Genomic DNA, 24,182 nt, shown 5'->3' with positions numbered 1-24,182 from the left:
GCCAGACCACCTTCGGAAACGAAAAGTGCCTCCGCAACTCCACCATGTTCGGCGGCCGAACCTGGGTTTCTCCTCCAAAACCTTTTGTTTCAAAACTCAATTTTCCTTTACCAATAAAACCATAAAACAAGTAAAAACATTATAGAAAACCCTTATTTTACCCTTCTAGAGAGTTTCGACATCCGAGATTCCGTCGGACGGTAGGAATTCTGATGCCGGAGTCTAGCCGGGTATTACATCGAGAGCAAAAAGGCAAAAGCGTAACATAAATACAAAAGGGAACAAAACACTATTTTATTCAGTCATCTAAAATTATAGGAGGAAAGATTGTCCTTAGAGGACTAACATCAGTAACTACATCGCTACTCCTGCTTACATCATCTACAGAACTATCCCTAGGGAGTCTAGCACCCACAGACTCCTGTTCCCCAGTACCCACAAAGGGCACAATTTCACCCCCCGAAGGCCCGACGTCTTCTCCCTGAGGCCCAATATCTTCTCCAGCATCTTCCTCTCAAGGTCCAATTGTCGTAAGAGGAGCTCCTTTAGGTAAAAGGTTTTCATCCTCCCCATAACGCACCTCCTCACCATCAGAATCTACCTCAGGAGCTCGGAGGCGAGTCAATGGGGTGGAGGAGGCATCCCTAGCCTCCTTTAGACCCTGGTTGAATCCGGTGGTGAACATGCAGAAGGCTTTGCTCCATATCCCTCTCTTCATCGCGTCAGAAGCTTTGAAAGCTACAAGCTGCGCTTCAAAGGCCTCCTTAATTTTGGCCTTCAACTCAGGAGAGTCCTTATAGCCATGGAGACGATCTTCACAGGCCCGCTCGATTTCAGCTTTCAACTCCGAAGAGTCCTTATATTCCTGTAAACACTTCTGGCAGGCCTGATCGATCTCTGCTTTCAGCTCAGTAGACTCTTTATACTCCCGCAGGCGTTCCTCGCACGCCAATCGGACCTTGTCTTTAGTTAACTTAGCGTCCTCGAGAAGGGCAGAGCACCTCCCCTCTAAGACCTTAATCTCCTGACAAAGCTGCTGATTCCGAAGCTTCAGCCCATCTGCAGTCAAAGTCAGGCTCTTCAGATCCTCGGTGCGTTTGCTCAGCTCCTGCTTGAGAATAATGACCCGGGCTAAGGCCTCCTCCTTCTGGGATTTCACCGTCTCGAAATGGACCTGAGAAAAATCGCGATCTGTCTTGGCTATCTCACGTTCACGCCAGGCCTCATCCCTTTGGGCCATAGCTTCATCCCTTTCCTGCCGAGCTTCTTTTAGAGAGGATAGCTGAACTAAAACCTCATCACAACGGGACTCTGCCACAACTGCCCTCTCGTTGGCCCTATTAACAGCATCCTAGGTCCAGACCAATTCATCCTCGAGGTCCTTCAAGCGACCTTGAGCTGCAGCAAGCTGGCCCCAAGCATCACCAGTAGCCATGAGATTTTCCTCGCGGCGGGCCTCCTCAATCTGGCTATCTACGGTGCTTTGGAGAGACGGTCACGGGCGTCGATCTCCATGAAGACACCCGTCACCTGGTGGAAAGAAAAACTATTAAAATAGAAAACAATGAGAATAAACTACAACCTAAAACTATTAAAATAGAAAAACTATTAGAATAGAAAGCATCTCCCTGACTATGTCCCCGAGCTCCTCCCGAGTCCGAGAACGGAACGCCATTTGCTCTCAGTTAGAGCTAGCTAAAAGGCCAGTAAGGGCAAGCAGACGCGGGTCCAAAGCCTCAGTGATATCCCCAAACATCCTCTCCCGCAATAACTCTACGACAGGGCTCGCTAGAGACTGGTGGGAGATGTCTTCTGCATTCAAAACCTCATTGTTGGGGGCAGAAAACAATGGCTCCACAGAAGTCTTCGCCTTCTCGAGGGGAGGCAGGGCTGAAGCCGGTTGTTTGGAAGCCCGAGCCTTCTTTGGAGCTGGAGGCACCGCAGGAGCTTCTGAGGAAGAGGCTCGCTTGCCAGTAGCCCCCTTGATAGCTATATCACTATCGTCCGAGGTCTTCTTCCGGGGAGAAGCTGCGGGAATAGACTTGGACTTGGCCCCCTCCTTAGAGGCACCCTTACTAACAGGTGCGACCTCAGCTCCAATTATGGGGGCAGCCTCGCTTGCTAGGGCGACCTCACCTTCACTCTGAAGATCCCCCTCTTTGGTGGGAATGACCTCACCTTCACCCTGAAGAGCCCCCTCTTCGGTGGGAACGACCTCAATCTTCTCCCTAGGAGCACCCTCGGAAGCAGGAGCGAGGGCCCGTTTGGATTTAGAGACTTTGGGAGATCGGGGAGAGGAGCTGGGCCTGCTGCGGCCGGAAGACTTGGAGGCCCTAGAACTTGGATCCTCGGAGCTCGGCTTAGGGGTGTGAGAGGAAACTGGGGCAAGAGGAATGGTTCGGCCTACCGATTTGGGAGAAATGACCTGGGCGACCTCCCGAGTCATATCAGCTACTGACTGTCCAGCCCGAAAGGCATCTAGAGCAGCCCTCATGCTCTCTCGAGACAAAACAAAGTTTTTTAGGGGTTTGATCTTATCCATGGGAGCCTCAGAAGCTACAAGAAACAAAAACAAAACGAGTGAAAAAAGCATTCAACAAGAATTAAAAATGAAAACCAAAAACAAAATGGCTAAAACAGAGTAAAATACCCGTGTCCTTTCAGTCTTGAAGACTGGACACGAACATGCATTTCTCGACATCATACTTCTGCTCAACAGAAGTCAGTCGAAGAAAGCCGATCTGTTCAGAGAGGCTCAGCTGTGGGAGATCATTGCAACCTAGAGGGACATCCCTCTAAGGGAGGTCCACCTGCCAAGACAGTTCGGGGCCCCCTTCAGCTCTACCACAGCAAACCCCTCTGCCCAGCCTTTGATTGAGTCTTTATGACCCGAGAAAATGGACAGCCCTCCTCGAGGGGGCAAAGTAATAAAAACCTTGAACCGCCTGGACCAGCCAGAAAAAGGTAACAAACAAACGAGCTGTGGGTGCCATACCCCAGCTCAGACTGATGGACTCAAAGGAATACATAAAAAGAATCGAATTAGGAGCAAGCATCCGAGGGGTTATTCCGAAATACCGGAAGACTTCGACAAAGAAGAGTGAAAAGGGAAAAGTTAGGCCATACTCGCGCTGTTTGACAAATAAAACTAAATTGTGGTCTTTTTTAGGGTCGATTAGACCAGGAGGAGGAGGATCGGGAAGGACGATCCTCTCATTACGAAGGAGAGCCCGGATACGAAAGAGAGGTGTATCCAGGTACTCACGGGAAAAGAAATTTCTCAGGGTAGAAGATGTAACATTAGACTATAGATTCGTGACATCGGAAAGTTTTGAGCTATCCATGGCAGTATGAAAAATGTACCTTAAAGACGATTGGGGCAGAAGAACAAGACGGACAGAGCATGCAGAAGGAAGAAGGAAGGTAAGGGTTCTGTGAAAATTGGGAGAGTTTGAATTTTGAAAACAGTAAAGAGAAAAAGAGACGTTTTGATGGGAACCGCCCTCGGGCCACACGGTCAGAATAGGTTCTCGATATTTATCCCATCATCACTTATGCAATAACTACTGAGGAGGTAAAGGGGCAATTGATAACCACTAGGCCTCACACCCACCTAGGCTGAGTCGGGGCCCACAAAAGCAGATCAGGCCTTGAGATCAGAACACTCCTAGGTGGGCCTACCCAGCGGCTTCGGCCCGAAGTCCAGTCTGAATGATAGGCCGGGTCGTTTGTAAGCCCGAGCCCGGTAAGAAGGAAGCCGGTCCGATGATAGGACATGGGGAGAAACGAGCAGGTTCCGTCCCTTCGCAGCCCTGTCCACGCGCGCCGGAGGGAATTAAATGGCCGCCTGACGTGAGGCAGACGTTTGATGCTTTTGTACATACGGGTCTGTATGATAGAGACAGGTGGTACTATAGTTGTGAGACAGACAAAGGGAAAAGAATAAAGGGAGGAGGGCACTTTCCCCATACTCAAGCTTACACACACGTACTAGAAACCCTGTTCTCTGGATCTCAGAACATCAACATAGATCTAAAAATTTTAATTAAAATTAAAAAATAATTAATTAAAATTATAAAATTACATAAATAATTGCCTAAAATATATAATTCACTTTTAATAATATGGGTTCCACATTAATTTTTTTTTTTTTACTGATTAAGTAGCTATATTAGTATATTTCATTCTCTTTTTATTATTTTCACTAAAATTATAACTAAATTTTTTAATTTAACTAAAATTATAAAAAAAATTGGTTAAAATTGAAAATCGCACAAAGATTTAACTAAAAAGTATAATTTATTTTTATTTTTATTTTATTTATATATTTTGCTTATTATTTATATACTATAACAGAAGTAAACTTTGATGATAAAGCTTAGTGACTAGTATTTAAAATTTAAGGGAGATAATTATGAAAAAAATATATATTTTTTTTTTTATAATTTTTGCTAATTATCATTATAACAACTATTAGTTAATAACGGTCAATAACTACCAGTAGAATTTAAGTGTCAAGTTGATAAAACAATTAAAACGGTAGCTGCCCTGTTATTTAGGTATTTGTACAGCTTTGAATGGTTGGGTAGGTCCCATAGTATTTTTATTATTATTATTATTAAAGATTGGATAGATTTTATTGATTATATAAAATTTATTAAGACCTGAAAAATGAGAACAACTACAGTCCAACCACATTAATCAGCATATACCAATCCCAAGCACATTAATTAGCAGATACAAGTTCAAAAGGGTCTATACTCTGAAAAAAAGTCCGATTTGTAGAAAATCCTGGAGACCCGAAGCAGTCTCTCTAATTCAGCTCAAATCCGACTAAAGAAAAAAAAGCAGGAGTTGATTATTGGAAGATCAGACCACCACTATTGATATCAAATAAGATAAAAACTCTCGCTACAAACAATGAAAAATCGACTTAAAAATATTCACTCAGAATTAGAGAAGACAAACTGTTATAAACTAAAATTTTCAAATAAAAAAAGAAAAGACCATAAACATATAAATCTAAACCGACCTAAAAATAAAGGAAAATCTTTGAACTCAATACCACAGGAGAATATTCAAACAATATAAAATGGTAAATATAGTTTGACTCTTCGACATTTCATTTGTACCTTTTAGTCTTTATAACTTTGCGAGTCACTGCTGACTGTCGACCATATATACCTCTTCTTTATTCTCGCTGAATCAAATTGAGAGAAAAATAAGATTTAAAAATTTTCAGAGACTTATATTAACACAACAAGAATTAACAATACAACATCAAAAAAATATTAATAAAATTTTCACCATAAAATACTATTATAGAGAAGACTAAAAATATATATATTTACAATTACACTTAATAATGAGGAGAAAGATTTAGGGTGGACACTATTTGATTTAAACCGAAAAAATTGATTAAACTAAATTAATTTGAAAATTCAATTCAGTTTTTTATTCATTTCGATTCGATTTTTAATTTAAAAAATTTTGATTATTTTAATTCGATTCGATTTTAATCAGAAAAAATTAAAAAAATCAAATCGAACTAATTAGTGATAATAGTATATTATTTTTAGTAATATAAAGATATTAGATTATAATTAAGATTAAAATATTTTAATTAAATTTTTAAAAGACTAAAAACGAGATATAAAAATAAAAAATTTATTAAAAATTTAAATCGATCAAATTAAATTGAATCAAATCGGATCAGATCGATTCATTTGAATTTTATAAATATTAAAATTTTAATTTTTAATTTATTTAATTTAATTTAATTTTAAATTAAATCGGTAAAATGGTGGTTAATCAGGTAAGGATAAGGAGCCCTTCTCCTGTTCAGAGAGGTTGATAGAGCAACAATGACAAAAACCTAAAGCCTAGAAGAGGAGATGCTCTTTAAAACCTAAAGCCTAGAAGAGGAGATGCTCTTTAGAGAAAAAATCTCTGAGACTAATCACTAGGTCCCATAGTACCTAGTGGCAAAGTTGGAGATGTGTATCAAACTATGGAGCACATGAATTCCCCTGTACTGTGATACACGGAATGCTAGCTCTAGTTGAGCGCTGATAATTGTGGGGTCCAACAATGTTCTTACATTATATTAGCCCTGGATCACTTTTTGGACGTACAAGATTTGTCAACGTTGTCTTGAGTGCAAATTTAGCAGCATTATTACATCCTACAAAAAACATTTTTGACTTTTTCTTTTAGTGGTAATTTATTATATAGTTTTTTTTTCAAATTTATTATATTGTTCAGGTTTAATAAAAATTATGTCTTAGTTTCTACCATTTTAATAAAAAATAATTTATTTTTTTACGGCTTTATTCTATTAACAAAACAGACTTTTGTTTACAACAATTTATTCCTTTAAATATCTTTTTATAAAAATTTAGTTCATTTAATTTTAATAATTTAATTTATTTCTAAAAAGAAAAACAATAGAACAAACAAAAGGTCCTGAAGTAATAAAACCAAACAAATGCTACATATATTAATTTGGTATATATACATATAAGGGGACAGTATTTTATACTTAAAAACATTATAATATAATACATTTAATTCATAATTTTTTAGAGGATTAATACATCATTTTAGAGAAAATTTAATGTGATTTTAAATAATATTTTATTTTTAAATTAGTTAAGTGTATATATTAAAGAGTGAAAATATTTAATTAATCGGTTTTAATTTTTTTAAATTATCTATAATATAATAAAAACTCTCCGAAATAAAACTGAATTGGTGATTGGTCAATCTGGAAAAGAAATGAAGTGAGGTGAAAATGAATAAATGTAATAAATTATTTTGAGTTTAAAATGAGTGTAAAAATATATATTTTAAACTCCGTATATATTTATTTTTATACTAAAAAAATGTTAGAGTTAGTCATTAAATCTTTTAGAAATTCGACTGTCACTAACTAATGAATAATAAATTCTGTGTATTTGCTTTTTATACTAAAAAAAGGTTGGAGTTAGTCATCAAATTTTTTAGAAATTTTACCGTTGTCGATTAATGAATAAAATAATTTCACAATTATAAACATAATATAAATCTGCTAAATTATATTCACTGATGATAACTATCCACGATGATTCAACCTGTTTATGAAAGGGCGAGTTTGGTTAAAAAAACTAAGTGTTACGATGTTTTAGTCTTATTTTTTTATGGGTGAAATCTCTGTGACCATGTGTCAGCTTATTAGACCCTTGTCACATGATCTTATTTTACGGTTATACAGTTCGTGCTTTATTTTATATCATTATTATATCGTATCAGTTTATATCAAGGGAAGGGATATTATTATTATTATTATTAAATTTATGACAAAATGACAACTAATTTGGTATAAATAAATAGTGAGACATTTATAAGATAATAACTTAATTCGATTTTATTTTTTTTAAGATATAAAAAATTTTAAATTTGAGTCTATAATTATTTATATGAAATATTTATTTTTATAGTGAATGAGGTAAAATGTTATCTCTATTATTGGATTATAGTGTCTCTTTCATATGAAAAAAAGATATATTTATAAAATAAAATTATTAGTGAAAACAGCGTCAGCTGAATATAAGATAGACAAATCTCTTGAGTATATGATATGGAAATGGAAAATGGAGGATTAGGGTTGAATCTTCTTTTCTTCCTAATTTTTTTGTTCAAACTTGGATCAACAAGTCTCCGTCAAGCCACCTTCTGGCAACGTTAAGAAAAATCTGCTCATTAGATAAAAGTATTTTTCTTTTCTTAATTATGTAAAATATTAATATTTTTTAATTCTATTTTAAAAACTGTATTGTTTAATCCCTTATATTTTTATTTAATTACGTAGTTAATCCTTTCATTCACTTTATTATTAGTGTAATATGAAATATAAAAAATACCTTGGATTTTTTCATAACTTGCAAACATCCTTCACAAACTGGTAAAAAAACCTTAATAGTACAAAAATTTTAAAAAGACATTTTTAAAATTCAAGATGGACAACTAAAGTACACTTTCAAATGTAAAGAGACGAACATTAATTTTAACATAGTCAAGAACCAATTGGATAATTCACCGTAGAATAAAATGTTGTATTGGTATTGGAATAATTTTCCATGCTCTAGAAGCTAGTGGACAGGACAGATAGCACATCAACAAATTGTCTACTCTTGCCGAACATAGATTCTGTTTTGGGCTGGAAGGCTTAGGACACATTAACAGTTCAAACATATAATCGACAATTTGGAATATAAACAAGGACACCCACCATTATTGAAATAGTAGTGTAGTATGCTGGTTAAGAGGCTGTAGAAATGAAAGACTACGAGACAAGCCAATACTGCCACCAGAACAACTCACTCCATCATAAACTTGGTGATTGAAACCTAGGGGCACCAAGCTAAAAAATACATGCATTGAAAAGAAAAAGATGAAACTAAAAGCTCCGACCTCACTTAAAAAGAAAAAAATAAAAATAAAAATAGGGTATAAATAAATCAAATTATTTATAAATTATTTAAAATTTGACTTATTTTTTAAAGCAGTCAAATTAAAACTCAATTTTTAAGTTATTTAATAAATAATTTAAGTTTGAACTTATGAACTTGACTCAAATTCACGTACAGACTTGCAAACTCACTTGTTTAATACTTGTAAATGAACTCACTAAACAGGCTTACAAACTCCCTCGTTTAATAGACTTATAAATCAAGTCACTAAACAGGTTGAACTCAATGTTATAAAAAAATTAAATTCAAATTTGAACCTAAGTAAATTTTATAAGCAAAATCTAAACCTGTTTTACTTAATTCTGCTTAGTTAGTTCAATTATACTCCAAGAGCTTGTAGCTAATTAGCTTACTAAGATTTAAGAATTTATTGTTTACAAATTTACAATATACATAATTGTTTTAATTAAATTATTCAGTTTAAACTTATTAATTTTAAATTAAAAAATATTATAATTATAAATAATTAAACTATTCGTGATTCAAACTTGATAAAAAGCTCATGTATACTAAATGAATCAACTTCAAACTTATTATTATTCAACTCGAAATGCTTTAAAAAATTTTGATAAATCAAACTTGAACTGAACTCATATTCATTCGGTTCATTTACAACACAGGTGAGCAAACCAACCAACAAATACTGCTTTTTATTGATTTTTTTTTTTTTTCATTTCAATTTATGGAATTCATATGAACAATATTTGAGAAAATTAAATGAAAACAATTACAAATGTTACAGTTTGCTATACTGCCCGACTAAAATGCCAACATGTAAGGGGTTTCAAAATTGGTGGTATCTTTGAAAGAAACCTTCAAGATCTCTTAACAATGGCAGTAGCGAAGCAAGGATGGTGGATGAACTCGAGAGAAACCTTCAAGGATGGGTCAAGGGCTCCTACCTGGCAAATGACATTTAAGGCAACACTATTGTGTTCAGCAACCAGCTCCAATTTGCGAAGTTCAGCTAATCTGTCTGGGTCATTGGAAAAGCTACTTTTGATCTCCTTAGCAATCTTCTGAGCATCCTTGAAATAATTATACACAACTATGGTCTAGAGACAGATACATTAGTTGGCCTTTGCACAAGGAAAGATCGTGGAAACTATATGCAGTCAAATGTCAAGAGGCTACTCACAGAAAAACGAGCATAGGCCGTAGATTCCTTAAAAGATGGATATGAAACATGATCAGGAATGCAAGCTTTCTGTAGCAGCTCAAAATGTTGTATGAATCTCTGGAACAAATAGTACATGCTGTCAGACAAGCAATACTGAGATATGGGTAACTCTCATGAAGTCCCTCAACTTTATCATATTTTCAATTAATCACTCTACTTTAATTTCTTTCTTAACACTCATTTAACTTTGATTTAAGTATCAATAAAATCCCTCTACCCTGCTATCGCAAAAAAATAATAAATTTATGAGAGAAATTAGAGGAATAAAATAGAAATATATTTTTTTAATTCTTATTAACCTGAAAACCTACAATAATAGGTAAAATAGAGTTTTATGATATCAAATCAAAGTTGAAGGAGTTTTAAGAAATAAATTGAGTTGAATTATCAAATTGAAAACACATTTAAAGTTGAGGGACTGCGTATGAAAATTGTCCCTGAGACATAGCACGTTAACTTCCAAAAGGGAAATGGTTTGATTGGTCAAAGATGAATTAGACCAATTGTTCTGCCCCAGTAATTAAATGACCCATTGACAGCATATACCAATTACTTTTAAAAGGACCAATCATCTAGTTAATGAATCCAATTTGATGTTATTCGCGACACTTCACTAAGAGAAAAATAAACAGTATGCATTCTACCTCGTGCTCAGAATTAAACGGGCTTGGACTCTGTAAAATCATCAGCTCATTCTTCAAAGCAGCAAGCAGCTGGAAAGATGGAACAAATCCTTAAGAGCAATTGAGATGACAATGACGAAGCAACAAGAAAAAAATGCATAACATGAAGAATGGACAGCATCTCTTTTTCACATTCACCACATAGAAAAGCTCAATCAGTAAATATGGAAAACTCCTAAAAATCTACAACATATATTGGTTAAAAACCAACTACAATCCCAAAGCATATGAAATAGCTGGTGTGCAATTATGCCCACAACATTCTAATTATGTATTTGTCATAGCCTGTCAGACAATCAGGTAGTGGGTTGTATAAGGGGATGGCATAATTACCACTGTGAGCCCTTCAGCTAGATACATCTGGCACTGAAGAAACAAGACTGCAGGTGGAATCCGACTTTCTCTTGCCAGATCCTTTGGAGAATCTTTTCTCTTCTTTCCCTTCCGTTTAGCTGATTAAAAGATGTAAATGAATGAAACAAATTGGTGCCATAAGTATTGATAGAAAAAAATCACACATAGATTTGTTATTTTTCCAACACAGTCAAACTACAAAGGAACTGGCCAAGGAGTGAAATCCCTTTGGCATAAATCAGTCAAAGGATTAACAAAACTATGAGTCATATTCCAGACTTATTGAAGAAGCATGATATCCATGCATAGAATCAATGCGAGAGAAAGCTTTCTTTGAACTTTTCCTTTTTATCTTCCTCTGAGGTTCTATTCTCAGGAAAAAGTAAAACCAACAAAGAAGTAATTCAGTAAACTTGAATTTATTTGTTTTCAAATTTCACTTATATCATAATTCATTAGCAGCTAACCACTATCATCACAAATCAAAAAGTAGGTATACCTACCAGTGCCATCAGCCGCTGACATCTTAATTTGTGTTTTCTCTGAAAGCTTGATCAAGATAACATACAAATACCAGTATACCATGCAATATTCACCAGGGGCATAGAGATCTAATTCAAAACCCAGAATGAGAAATCGGTGAGCAATCCAGTAAGTTTGCTCCTCAATCCAAACAAGGATCTGCTTAAATATTCTCACAGATGCACTCTGCAAAATCAGCAAGTTTATCTCAAACCACCCACGAAAGAGCATCAAAGGAAAAAGGACATATAGTGAATGGAAAATTAAACGAGGAAAGACCCCCCCTCAAAAAAAAATCTTAGGGCGTAAAGCATAAACCTGACTAATAACCAGTTATATCCATGATCAAGAATATCAAACTGATAACAAATCCACAATCCATTGTAAACATATCATCCTTGGCATATACATTGCGACACTCTTTTGGCTCTGCCACAACTCAACAGCAAACAGAGGAAAGGGAAAAGAAAGTAGAAGAAAGAACAGAAGGGGAAGAAGAAGAAGTGAGGCAGGCGAGAAATCAAAGAGAGAGGGAAAAAAGATTTGTATTGATTAATCTAGGATATTATGCATTACGACTCAAGTCTCCATATTTATACTAATATTCCTAGCATTACCCTCCTCATGAAGATCATACTTGTCCTTAAGGATGAACTCAAGAATGAACTGAGCCTGCTGCTCATACATGTCATCTTTTTCATTACTCCTGGAGCTTGGCATTGTAATTTCTAGAAGGCAACTCGGTCATTTTCACAAACACCTTCATGGCAGAGGTAATCACTGATAAACACTCATTTCTTCCTTTTCTCCATATTTCCTGCTGCTCATACATGTCATCTTTTTCATTACTCCTGGAGCTTGGCATTGTAATTTCTAGAAGGCAACTCGGTCATTTTCACAAACACCTTCATGGCAGAGGTAATCACTGATAAACACTCATTTCTTCCTTTTCTCCATATTTCAAACCTCTCTTCCTCAAAGATCACAGGATTATTCAACTGCAATTCCAAATCACAGCTATCAGAAGACTACCATCTGCGTGAATTTCTTCCTTCCACTGTTACTTGCATTTATTTCTTTACTCAAGAAGAGCTCCATCTCTTGGAGTAGAATCAAATTTATCCAACAACTCCATGATTAATCTCTGGAATTTCAGCAGATTGACAGGGAGCAATTATATCACCATCTTGCATCTGAAAAGAAGAATTCAATTTAAGGGCAGAAACTTGATCCTCTTTGCCTTCACAGTCTTGATCTTCTTCAAGATGGAAACAACCAAAATTTGCAGAACCTTCTTTGTTAATAACAAGACCATTATCCATGGAAATTGTAACATTTTTTTTAAGAATGGAAGAATCTAACTTTGCGAACCCTTCTTTGTCGACAGCAATGGCAAGACCCAATTCTTGAGCTAGTAATTTGAACAATAGATCCATTTTCTGCGAGAATGTCTGTTGGGTTTGTTCTGTGCTGATATGCTGTTTCTATTGTGCTTCTTGATTCTGGTAAAACGCTCCATTAGCTTCATGAGAATTGATCCCACAGGTCCTATTGCTTGGAAGCTTCTTACTTTAAACCATGCTAGCAAAACAAAAAGAAAGAGCAGGGATATAGAATGCGAAGGACGATAAAAGAAGATAAGGAAGCAAGAGGCAACCCTACGATTGTACTGCTTTGGTGCCAACTGTTGTGACTCCGCCACAACTCAACAGGAAACAGAGGAAAGGGGAGAAGAAAGTAGAAGACAGGAAGGGGAGAGGGATGGAGGAACAGAAGGGGAAGAAGAAAGGAGACAGGGGAGAGAGAGAAGATTTGTATTGATTAATCTTGGATACCCTGAATTACAACTCACTCTATAATTACTCCAATAATCCCAACAGACACCCGTGGACAAAGTTGCATCTTCCTTTTGGAAAGTTTTGTCTAAGCAAACCTTGCAGTGACACTGACAAGTTTAATGTAGACAGTCTTTCAGCAATTGGCTAAAACTAATTAGGAGGAGGATGAGTTATAACACTCCAAATAACTAGTTTCCTTTAACCATGTGCGCTTGGTCCCTTTCCAATTATACTCCCAATTACAATATTCTTATTCACTATTTTTGATGCATACAAAACCTTGATATCATGCAGTGATTTATCATAATGGTTAATTTCCATACATTCTGTTTCAAATAAATGTTCTATTCACAAGGATAAATGATGATTTTGACATTTGTTTCCTCAAGGAATTAAAGATATCACTGGTAATTCTATTATCTAACATATTCTTCAATGTATTCATTTAGAGAAACTATATATCCTCACTACCTTCCCTTGACACATTAAGATTGGTTTCCCCAACTCTTTTCCATCTTAATGCATATGCACATGCATGTGTAAATTAGAACGATTTAGATGAGTCCTTCATTTGATCTTAAATATTTTATAATTTATATCAATCATGTTCACTATATTTCTGGTTTAAAGGTGGATGTTCTGTATTATAGGCAAGCATGGGAATAAGAATAAAGCAGGGAAGGGCAGGAATGACATGATAATGTAGAAAAGTCAGCAGAGGTTGGCTGGGGTTTGGAAGGGAAGTAATCAAGAGTTGGTTATTCAGTTACAGCCAACTCACAGAAGGACAATAGAAATAAATAGAACAGTGTAGTTTTTGTATTTCTCAATAATGAAAAATCAATGATACCTGTCTCTTCACTCTAAATTGTCTCTTCTTCTCTCTTCTTTCACTTTCTTCTCTCTATTCTATCTCTATTTTTTTCTAACTGTTTGTTAGGGTTTCTATCCTAAAAGTGGAATGACACTTTTCTTGATATGTTAGCTTATTAGAAGTGAAATAAATAAATAAATCAAACACCCAAAAAAGTGCAACATACCTCGTTGTTTGAATTGTTTGAGACTTCTCTATACTCCTTTGTAAAAGCAAGTTCTAGCTGTTAGCCAACAGATGAAATGAATGTTAGTCAGATATCAAGCAGATATGTTTGCTTACATGTTACAATGACTCAACAGGTATAGAATTCACTAAGTTGCAAAAACAGTGTTAAAGAGTTAAACAAGAAAAGCACTTGGGATAGGTGATCCACTGGAGTCTGGAGGACATTTTACCAGCAATACCACCACTAAAAACATAGCATCACAAACATGAACTTGGCTGAAATGAAAACACGGTAACATCCCCCTGTCCTCTTTAACATATAAATAAATCTCAAGAGGATAAGGAAAAGATATAGCTAACATTAAATCAGATGCAGCAGAGCTTGAGAAATTTGAAAAAGATGCTACCCATCAGAAATTGCAGATCATATACACAATAATAGCTGCTGTTGCGACCAGTTAGCTTTTTCTTTAATTCTTTGATACAAATGCAAAAGTACAGACAGAAAAGCTCCTTGTTTGAGGGAGATTTAAACCACCTGTACGTAAATAACACGCCAATCCTGCAAAATTTTCCCAAGTTTACGCCTCTGCCATGCAGCATTTGTACAAAGAATTTTGAGCATATTGATTACCAGCTGCATTACACAAAATGGCGCACACATTAGATGGAGTATCCAAAAAGCTGCCCTCCCCATTCTACATCACGCAAACCAGTGAAACCTGTACTTAAAAGAATGCATCATCTGCCATGAACTTCCATCAAAGCTGGGATATCGAAGCATTGAAGCATAAAAACGGTGCTCCTATTGACTTACCAAATTAATTCAGCTGATACAACAGCTAAACGAATAAATTTACAACATTCCAAGAACAGCAAGGGATGGAGGTCAGGTGCAGTCAAAGCCTTTGATAAAAGATAATAATGTCTTTACCTGTCCTAGTTGTATAATATATTCATTCTTCTGAATATCATGGTTCTTTGCAGCTTCAGGCAAGCCTGCAGCTCTAGTAATGACAGAAAAAATAGGATCCCGCCCATACAGCTTCCCATCTTGAACCAGCAGAAGCTGCATATAAGTTATCAACATTGGAGTGCGTAAAATCTCTACTAAAAAAAAATTGTAAGGCAAACAAGTAAAGCTGAACTGTTTATCAAAGATAATTAGAGAATCATTGCTGTCTGAAAGCACTTACAACATATCAATAAGATAATAAACTATAGAGTGTCCGGGTCCGTGTGTGTGTGTGCAATTTGGCACCGAGATTTGTCAACAACCACAGGTTGGTCCCAATTTGAAACAATTTACTCCTCTAGGTTCCATTCTGTCAACAAAATGTCATCCATTCACACTGAGCATAAATTGCCATTAATGAAATTCTAAATGACAAACTTACCCCCAACTCTTCATTCTCTACACCCCGTCACTCCTTACACCACTCTCCCTCCCCCCCCCCCCCAAATCCCGCCATTAACAAGTCCATCAACCAAATTCAAATCCTTCCCAATGCAAGTTCACTTTGATGACAAAATCAAAATATCTGAACCCAAATGAAATCAGTTCAAACCTAAAATTGCAAGACCATGGGCATTGCTCCCTCTCTCTGCCTACCAATTTCAACTTAAGCATCAATTTGTTTATTTTCTTCTCCACACATACAAACAACTCTAAAATAAGCGCTCATAGTTGAAGGGACTTGCCTAAAGAAGAAAAATGCCTGCTGGGGATGAGAAGGCATGGAGTGGCAAGCAACAATGAGGGAGGTGAAGGGAAGAGAAGCCCATAATGGTTTGAAAGGTTCCCATTTCACTCTGACACATTCAAAGGCCAGGATGAGAAAATATAACGATAGATAACAAACAGGAATTAGATAGGAAAGATGATGAGAAAGAGATTGGAGATTATGATTTCCCTGTTGAAAGAGGAATTTGGTTTGAACCAAGAGAAACCACAACTACTAGGAGACAAAAGAGAGAGAGTTCTAGGTTTCATGTCTATATGGTTCCATCGGTGTCAAGATCACAGAAGAAGACCACTCCACTCTCCTCCTGGTCTCTCTTTTTCTATTGCTTTGTACTGATGACTTTTCTCTCAGACCAATGCACTGCATAATTGAGAGAAGAAAGATAAGTGCATTTTTGAATTTATAATTTTTATACCTTTTTCATTTATTCTTTTGTTTGACTATTGGTAAATCTAATGACAGAATGAACTATAGAATCAAACTTGGGGGATGCAATTGTTTCAAATTGAGATATAAGGACCAAACTGTGGTGTTATACATATATACAGTATGGAAAAATGGGAAACAATTGCAAGCGTAAGGGAAAAAAGAAAGAAAAGGCAAAAACCTGGAGATGTGCTCTTGCAACCAAATCAGGCTGAGACTTTTGAAACTGAACCAGAAAGTGCAAAAGAACTTCCAAAGATGGGTCCAACATGAAGGAACATATCAAATCTAGATCTTGAAGAAGTTTTTCGAAGTACTCAATTGCCTGATAGACAAAGAAAGAATAACTCAATAATGTAATAGCATACAAAGAAGCTTGCCACTATATATATATATATATATAAAAAAAAAAAAAGTTGTCACCTTTATCCAACTAAGAAGTTTAATTGAGCGAGGTGGAGTGGGGGCAGAAATTCTACAGTTTAAACTAGTGTCGAACCCAACTGGTTGACAACCAGATGCAGTTGTTCTATCTTCCATGCCATCTTCACAAGTCCCAGAAGCATTTGACAAAAGGAATTCTGCTGATTTATAAATTGATTCCAGCTCTGATATGCAGGTGGCTATATGTTTTCTAGCCAACTCCATACCTCTACCTTGTGGTCGCTTCATACAGGTGAGAACATGAAAAAAATGCTGAAAGCAAAGGAAGAAAAATGGTAAAAACATAACTAGACAAACATCATAAACATAAACACATAATGCAATAAAGTAAGCAAACAGATGGCAAATGGAAAAACCAAATACATTTTGACTTATTTGCTAAAGTGGATGCAATTGCTAAAACAAACATACCCTGAGAGGGAAGAGAAAATCAGTGACATATAAGATTACTTACACAAACAGGAAAAAGTAGGACAGATACGTAGCAAAATCCATTATTCCAATCATCAATAAAGATTTCTCATGCCATAAAAACAGGAGGTGACAAGAGAAAAAGAAAAGGCAAAGGTATTGACAGGTGATTGTTACTTCAAATTCTACATACACAAAGAATGAATGGTTTCCTCAATCTAAGTGGCAGATTAAGATATCAAACTAATGCAAAGGAGGAACAAAGTGAAAAGGAAAGACAATATTTCAAAGAAGTCTTCTGACCTCCCCCCTTCCAAAAAAATATATATATATATTTATATATATACACACATATATTTATGTATATTAGAAATAACAAGAGTATATTATATCCTCATATCACTCTAATTTTTGGCATTGATGCAGGGTTAAAACCCCTAAATATGATCACATACTGAAGTAAGTAGTAGCCAATGTATGAACTGTGGTGGTGACAATGGAAAAAGAAATAAATAAAGTAGTAAGTGGTGGACTGTGGTGGCGACAAAGGAAAAATAAATAAATAAAGGAGTGGTGTAGCAAACAAAAATACTGAAAGGAAGGGGGGAAAGGAAAGCACAGGCAAGAGTCCATATAATCCAGAGCACTTAAAGAGCAAACACAGGATAAGACCTTACGAAAGCGTATGCGGCACAACAATGCTTTGCAATAGCCTTCCTCCAGATCAGGATTAGCTTGTAATGGCTCTATATCTGTTTCAACAATATAACAACATTTAACCAAAACAAAATGCATATCATAATGTCAATTGGCATCAGTCCACAATCACAAGCTGCTAATACAACCCGAAGAAAAAAAAAAGACAGAATTTATCCATCAATAACATTAGCCTCGTAGATAATAATAATAATATATTCATTTAGCACTAACCTCATGAATAATGAAGATGAGTCATAAAAAGTAGTCAAGAAGGCTTATGTAAAATGATATGCTCACAAGCTACAAAGAGATCTGTATTCAAATCATAAAAATAACTCAAGCAGTAAGAAACTTTGAGCCTCATCATGTACAAGGCTTTCTTCATAGCGGTACCAGGGAGGGTCAGTTGTAATGGGAAATGTAGGCACTTCTATCAGCATCTGGGATAAAATTACTCAATGAGTGCTATACTATGACCTTGATTATATGATGCCTAAAAATTTTGAAGGATAATTGTCAAATACAAGTCAATACCCTTTTTAATGACAATAATTAAAGGATATCACGTGGACTTTTGGATCTTAAATTAAAGAATTCTCCCTTGCAGTGTGCCTTTCTGGTGGATGCCTATTCAAACATTACATTATCTTTGACCTATTGCATGACACTAATCACTTGCAACAGAAAATTTTAGGATGGCAAATGGCTAACTCCCTTGATATTGCTAATCAACAATTAGGCTAACTGCAATGGCTCAAATTGCCTCAAGTGAGTCCTTGGAGGAAAGAGATTCTCACAGCCTAAGTACACAGAGTTTATATTTCTTCAATGGCACTCAAAATGTAAATGCTTCCCTGTTTCTAAAGATACCTTGGACAGAAATATTTCGGTGCATAGACATATTAACAATTTATGGTAAAAAAAAGACGTCTTCAATGACTGAAGGAACCATTCGATATAGAGGCTTTTCTTTTTTTTTTTTTAAATTTATTAGCTTGTTGAATATATCAGAACCTCAAACATATAAAGGGAGTTTAAGTGTCAAAAACAATTTTCAGCTTTCCGTTTTCCATTTTCTAAGAGAGCTCCAATAATCTTTTTTTATGAAAAATGGAAAACATGTTCACCTATAAATAATAGAAAACAGTTTTTCTAATTTAAAAAAATTTAAAAAATCATATTATTCATAATTAAAAAAAATAATTCTAAAGTACATTTAAAAACTATTTTATTTGAAAATTTTAATGAGTGGTACTTATTTATTTTATAATAATAAATTATTTTGTCATTTTAACTAAAATTTTCCAAAATAATCATTTAAATTTAATTACGAAATAACGTATAATATAAATTTGGTGATAAAAAGTCATCCCATTTGGAAAACAGATGGAAATAAAGCTTCTATTATAAAATAAAACAATGGGAAACAAATTTTTCATCATTTTCGAAGTCGTAGTTAAATTCTCCATTTGGAAAAATAGCATGTGAAGCAGATACTTCGTTTTTTAGTTAAAGTTTTCTAATTCAAGGTTTTTGGTTACAAGTTGGCCTCTCAAAGTTATCAATTGAAACTAAAGACCAGATTGAATACCATTAAATTTGAGCATATTGAAATAAATACCCTCTAATACTTTTCTTTTGGATGACGGGGCTTTACAAGCACGCAATTGGCGAGAAATATTTTCTTCAACGGCATTTAACAAGGATAAGCACTTATCATCTCCATGCACATTAAGAGGAAGACCATAAGCCATTATAAAAAGATCTTCTTCCTGCCAGTGAAACAAATAAAGTGAATGGTGAACTATAAGAACTTTTCATCAGAACATAATTTGAAAACAGAATTTTAAGTTACATCCTTTGCCACAAGGGTGTACACAAAGTTTCATATTAAGATATCAATCATATAAAAATATGTTAAAACTGAACATAATTATCTGATAAAATAAACTGAGGCCAAAGAGCTGTTGGAATACTTTACTTCATGTGTGCGTGCATCTGATACAACTGAAACAACTGCTTTGCATGTTGCACGAATGACTTTGCAAAAGGAATCCAATAAGGTATGTGATGCTGTCCTCTCAGGCCTCAAAAGATAGATGCAAGAAAAGACAGTTTGTGCCAAAGAGTGACCCTTGTGCCATGTTGCCTGCCATGGAGACAGACGTTCAGAAATAATCTTTTTATTCTTTATAGGTAAGTATTAACTTAATATCCGTCCACTCTTTCACCAAACGAGCCAAGAAAGATCCATAGGCATTAATAATTTGCACATCCAGAATCCAAGAACACAAGAAAAAGGGAACAGCCATAGAAAATAGACAAGAGAAGACATGGCATGGCTGATGGCACACATGCATATGCTTCCATTTCCGCAAATTGGCATATGAACTTGAATAAAATTAATGTATCTAGCATTTTTAGAAGTCTTCCTTTCATTTCTTTCTCTATTTTTCTGTAATTAATAAATAAACTTACTTTTGCTTCAAAATGTGAGTTACTGAATATTAACAACAATAATACGAGGTTTTTTCATTAAAAAAATTCACTTTTCATAAATGAGATAAATGGGTGTTAAAAAAAGTAGAATAAAGTGTTAAAACGGAAGAATAAGTAGCCTTTTAGAACCATATTACTTGTACATTATTAATATGAAGATGGCAATAGACAGGGTTTCCACGATTAAAAAAGAATTGCCACATGACACTGATGCAACCTCCAAATTTTGCAAGTTTGCTTTTCCTCTTTTTTCTTTTGTTTATCCATTTATCAGTTCTAGTCAAATGGTAAAAACAAAATTTTAATATCCATTAACGTCACCCTGTGTCTCTCACAACACAAAAGCGCTGTTTAACAACAAATGCCAGTCATATAGGATAAACTTCATGCTGGAAACAATATTATTAATACCTCACATGCCAATAGATAGTCCATGATATCAATGGTGCATTGAACATCAGTGGTTTTATCAAAGCTAATAGGAATTGGAGCAGCACCATCTTCGATTGCTTCGTCAACAGAACAGTATCTACTGATGATACCTGAATCCATCTTTGGGTCCATTATCTAACAGAAACAATGAACACTAAGACTTAAGTCAAAGATCAATAACTTACCATTAATTAGAAGGAAAAAAGAACATACAGATAGCAAAACTTAAGTCTTTTACCAATACATAGAGAAAGTAAAAAAACAGGGAAAACCCAAGTCAACAATGTGTATATTAGAAATAAACAAAAAATTACATTGAGACCACGTGGAAGATTGTACCACCACAAGGGGAGGGGGATAATTAACCTTCCAATGTAGCTTTTTTATTCAGGCAGCAGTGAAAATGCACATGTGCAAAAGAAAGGTTAATCATTTGTTATCATAGTCATAATAGTTTATTATCACGTATTTATAGAGATTTAATACTCACTGATAGGGTTTTGAAAAGTAGGAATACCTCTAAAGCAGACATGGCAGCGAAAAGATTAAAATTCTCTCCATGAATGAGCTCTCCATCTCTTAGTTCTGTAACCAAACATTAGAACAAAGAAGGTGAATCATCAACAACTTAACATTAAAAACCTCCATCAGAGCAGATGAACTACAAAATTTCAGTTGGCAGTAATTAACTAGGAATATCAGAGCAGAATTCATAGGGAAAAAATCCATATCAACATGAAAGGTGATTAATCAAAAGCACAAGCCTCTACATAATGTACCACCTAAAGAAAAATGGATTACAACACAATGAAAGGAAGCAAACTTTAATCATCTGTTAGGAATCCAGAATTTCGCAAGAATTGAATTCTTTTCTAGCAATTTTCTTATTTGAATAAAAGAATTCAATTCTTCTTAAATTAAATTTTTTTCATTTTAAAAGAAGTTGAAATCTTGCATGATTTTGTAAGAATTCATTTGAAATTCTGTTTTTTTGCAAAATTAATAACCAGAGGTAACAAAACCCAACAAGTAGAATGACCATTTAGAGCAGACTAACTTTTCTTAATCCGCTTAATATCTTAAACTAATTTTTTTCACAAACAAATTTGCAGCTTTACACTTTACACCATCAAATTATGGTAGTTTCTAATTATGTAAAGTAGAAAACTACTTAGCTCACTCCCTAGTTCTGCTCACCATTTTCCTTTTCATGAAAAAAAAAACTCCATAACAATAAGATTGATGATTAAAAAGAGGAAAAATCAAAAGCAGATCATCAACCTCTACATGCGGCTTCAAGGAGAGGTGAAGCATCTGCCCAGACAGTGTTTTCAGTTGCTGGAATGGAAGAGGTGGGTTGTGGTGCGTGCCGGTCCATGGATGCTTTCTCTGAGATTTCGCAATCCATCTAAGGCTCAGAGAGAGACGGAGAGAAAGCAGATGCTAGATTCTTTGCTTCGATTCTAAGACCAAAGCCACTGCTGAGTGACTCTGCACGTGAAATAGTGAAAAGAGGGTTTAGGGTATTTTACTTGGGTCGGATCCTGCTCTGGACGTGGTTATGGATGGGCCTAATCGTGAACCAGGCCGATTTGGAGCTGCCTAGATCAACAGTTCACTGAACTGGTTCAATCTAGGACCGGTACCGGTTAAAATAGGGATCAATTTTGGTCTTTTTTAAGAATCGGAGTAGCGGTTTGATCTGTCAATTTGGGTAGAATTTATATGCAGTATGGGTGATTTCATATAACGTCCTCAAAACGCCAAATTCATAAGGACCAAAATGTATATATAGATAAATCTTACAAAACTATGACTACTAAGGCGTCTTAATAAAAACAAGACTCTCAATTATGCTCACATATTTTCTATAAATGAATTTTTTATAAATAGATCGGATACTCGGTGAATTCGATTTATATTAAAAATATTTAAATTTATTTTAAATTTGATTAAAAATTAATATAAATTAATTGAATTCATTTTAAAGTAGATTATTATTATCTAAATAAAATTTAAATTCATTTAATTTTATATATTTTAATTAATAATTTATATAAAAATATTTTTTATTAATAATTTTTATTTAAAAAATTTAATATTTCTAAAAAATATTTTAATTTTTAAATAAAATATATAAAATTTTTTAAAAAAGTAAAAGGATTCAAGTGAGCTCATTGGATAACACCTTTAGGTCATTTTTAGAGGTATAAATAAATAAAATTATTTGTGAATTATTTAAGATTTGGATCAATAAGAGCTCATTTGAACTCGACTCATCTTTTAAACGAGTCAAATTTGAGATTTATTTAGTAAATGAGTGGAATTTGAACTCTACAATTTTAAATTCATTAAAAATTATGAAATCAACTCATTTCTAAATTCATGAACAAGTTCACGAACTATCAGGCTCATTAAATAGGCTCATGAACAAGTTCGTTAAGTAGTTTAAGCTCAATATTATAGGAGAATTGAACATAAACTCAAACTTGCATAAATTTTCATGCGTCAAGTCTAAACCATCCAAAACTCAGTCCTATTCAATTTTATTACACGTCTAAAAGCTTATAAAAATTCAGCTCGTTAAAATTCATGAATTTGGTTTTATAAGTTTTACAAGATAGTTTACATATATATTTTATTAAAATAACTAATTTTAAATTTATTAATTTTAAATTAAAATTTATTGTATTATAAATAAATTGAATCGTTGAACAACGGTTTCAAATTAGGTTTGATAAAAGTTTGGTTTATTTTAATTTATTAATAAACTTATTTGCTAAACGAACGAAGAGTAAATTTATTAATATTTAACTTGAATTCAAAATGAATAAAACTCAACCTCAATTTAAATTAAAAAAATTTAGACAAACTAAACATAAACCCTTTAAAACTCGCTCGCCTTAATTCATTTTACTAACCCTAACAATTTTCCATTTTCAATAACATCATTTTTCAATTCATGTCCGAAGTTGGCAAGCGCTTAATTTGAATTCACTTCGCAGCCCATCAGAATAGTAGGGGCTTCTGCTACCTGAAACCTTAGGAATTTGCAATATGTTAACAAGATTTCTCCTTTATGGCCTTTTTTGAACAATTCATTTTATAAAAAATAAATAAATAAATAAATTTAACATATTATGCATTATTTTTATTTCTTTTAAATTTTTTTTGAAATTTAAAAAAATAAGTTATTAATCAGTTGAATTAAAATTTTGATTTTAAGAGATAAGTGTTCTCAAAAACACATTCCCAAACCTGTGAAATCATCACCACTCAGTTGAGAATATACAGAGAATTGGTGAATGAATTTAGTCATATATAAGTTTTGACTTTAATTTTTTTTTTTTGAAGAACTTTTAATATTTGAGAATATACAGAGAATTGGTGATTGAAT

General features: G+C 34.4%; 2 protein-coding genes across 5 annotated transcripts; both read right to left on the bottom strand.

Moving 5' to 3' along the window:
- Positions 1 to 1,681: 1,681 nt before the first annotated feature.
- LOC110617857 (nucleolar and coiled-body phosphoprotein 1-like) lies at positions 1,682 to 2,993 on the bottom strand. The gene is made up of 2 exons (XM_021760863.1): positions 2,936 to 2,993; positions 1,682 to 2,556 (listed from the first exon to the last, which is right to left on the bottom strand). Exons 1-2 carry the CDS (start codon positions 2,991 to 2,993, stop codon positions 1,682 to 1,684), a joined length of 933 nt encoding a protein of 310 aa, XP_021616555.1.
- A 6,138-nt stretch (positions 2,994 to 9,131) lies between these two features.
- Positions 9,132 to 22,295, bottom strand: LOC110616897 (N-alpha-acetyltransferase 35, NatC auxiliary subunit). Of its 4 annotated transcripts, none has more exons than XM_021759414.2 (16): positions 22,067 to 22,294; positions 21,303 to 21,370; positions 20,765 to 20,920; positions 19,836 to 20,003; positions 19,446 to 19,626; positions 17,828 to 17,907; positions 16,724 to 16,996; positions 16,482 to 16,625; positions 15,064 to 15,198; positions 14,668 to 14,766; positions 14,128 to 14,184; positions 11,231 to 11,435; positions 10,707 to 10,825; positions 10,335 to 10,403; positions 9,649 to 9,747; positions 9,132 to 9,565 (listed from the first exon to the last, which is right to left on the bottom strand). In XM_021759414.2, exons 1-16 carry the CDS (start codon positions 22,191 to 22,193, stop codon positions 9,326 to 9,328), a joined length of 2,220 nt encoding a protein of 739 aa, XP_021615106.1. In that variant the 5' UTR covers positions 22,194 to 22,294; the 3' UTR covers positions 9,132 to 9,325. The 4 variants fall into 4 exon arrangements, with proteins under 4 accessions (XP_021615106.1, XP_021615107.1, XP_021615108.1 ...); XM_021759415.2 differs by having other exon boundaries at positions 19,476 to 19,626; XM_021759416.2 differs by having other exon boundaries at positions 20,765 to 20,895; positions 22,067 to 22,117.
- Positions 22,296 to 24,182: the final 1,887 nt, after the last annotated feature.

Source organism: Manihot esculenta, chromosome 6 (assembly GCF_001659605.2).
Source record: "Manihot esculenta cultivar AM560-2 chromosome 6, M.esculenta_v8, whole genome shotgun sequence".
Classification (NCBI taxonomy): domain Eukaryota; kingdom Viridiplantae; phylum Streptophyta; class Magnoliopsida; order Malpighiales; family Euphorbiaceae; genus Manihot; species Manihot esculenta.
The sequence above is the reverse complement of the archived record's forward strand: the minus strand, read 5'-3'. Positions and strand labels throughout refer to the sequence as shown.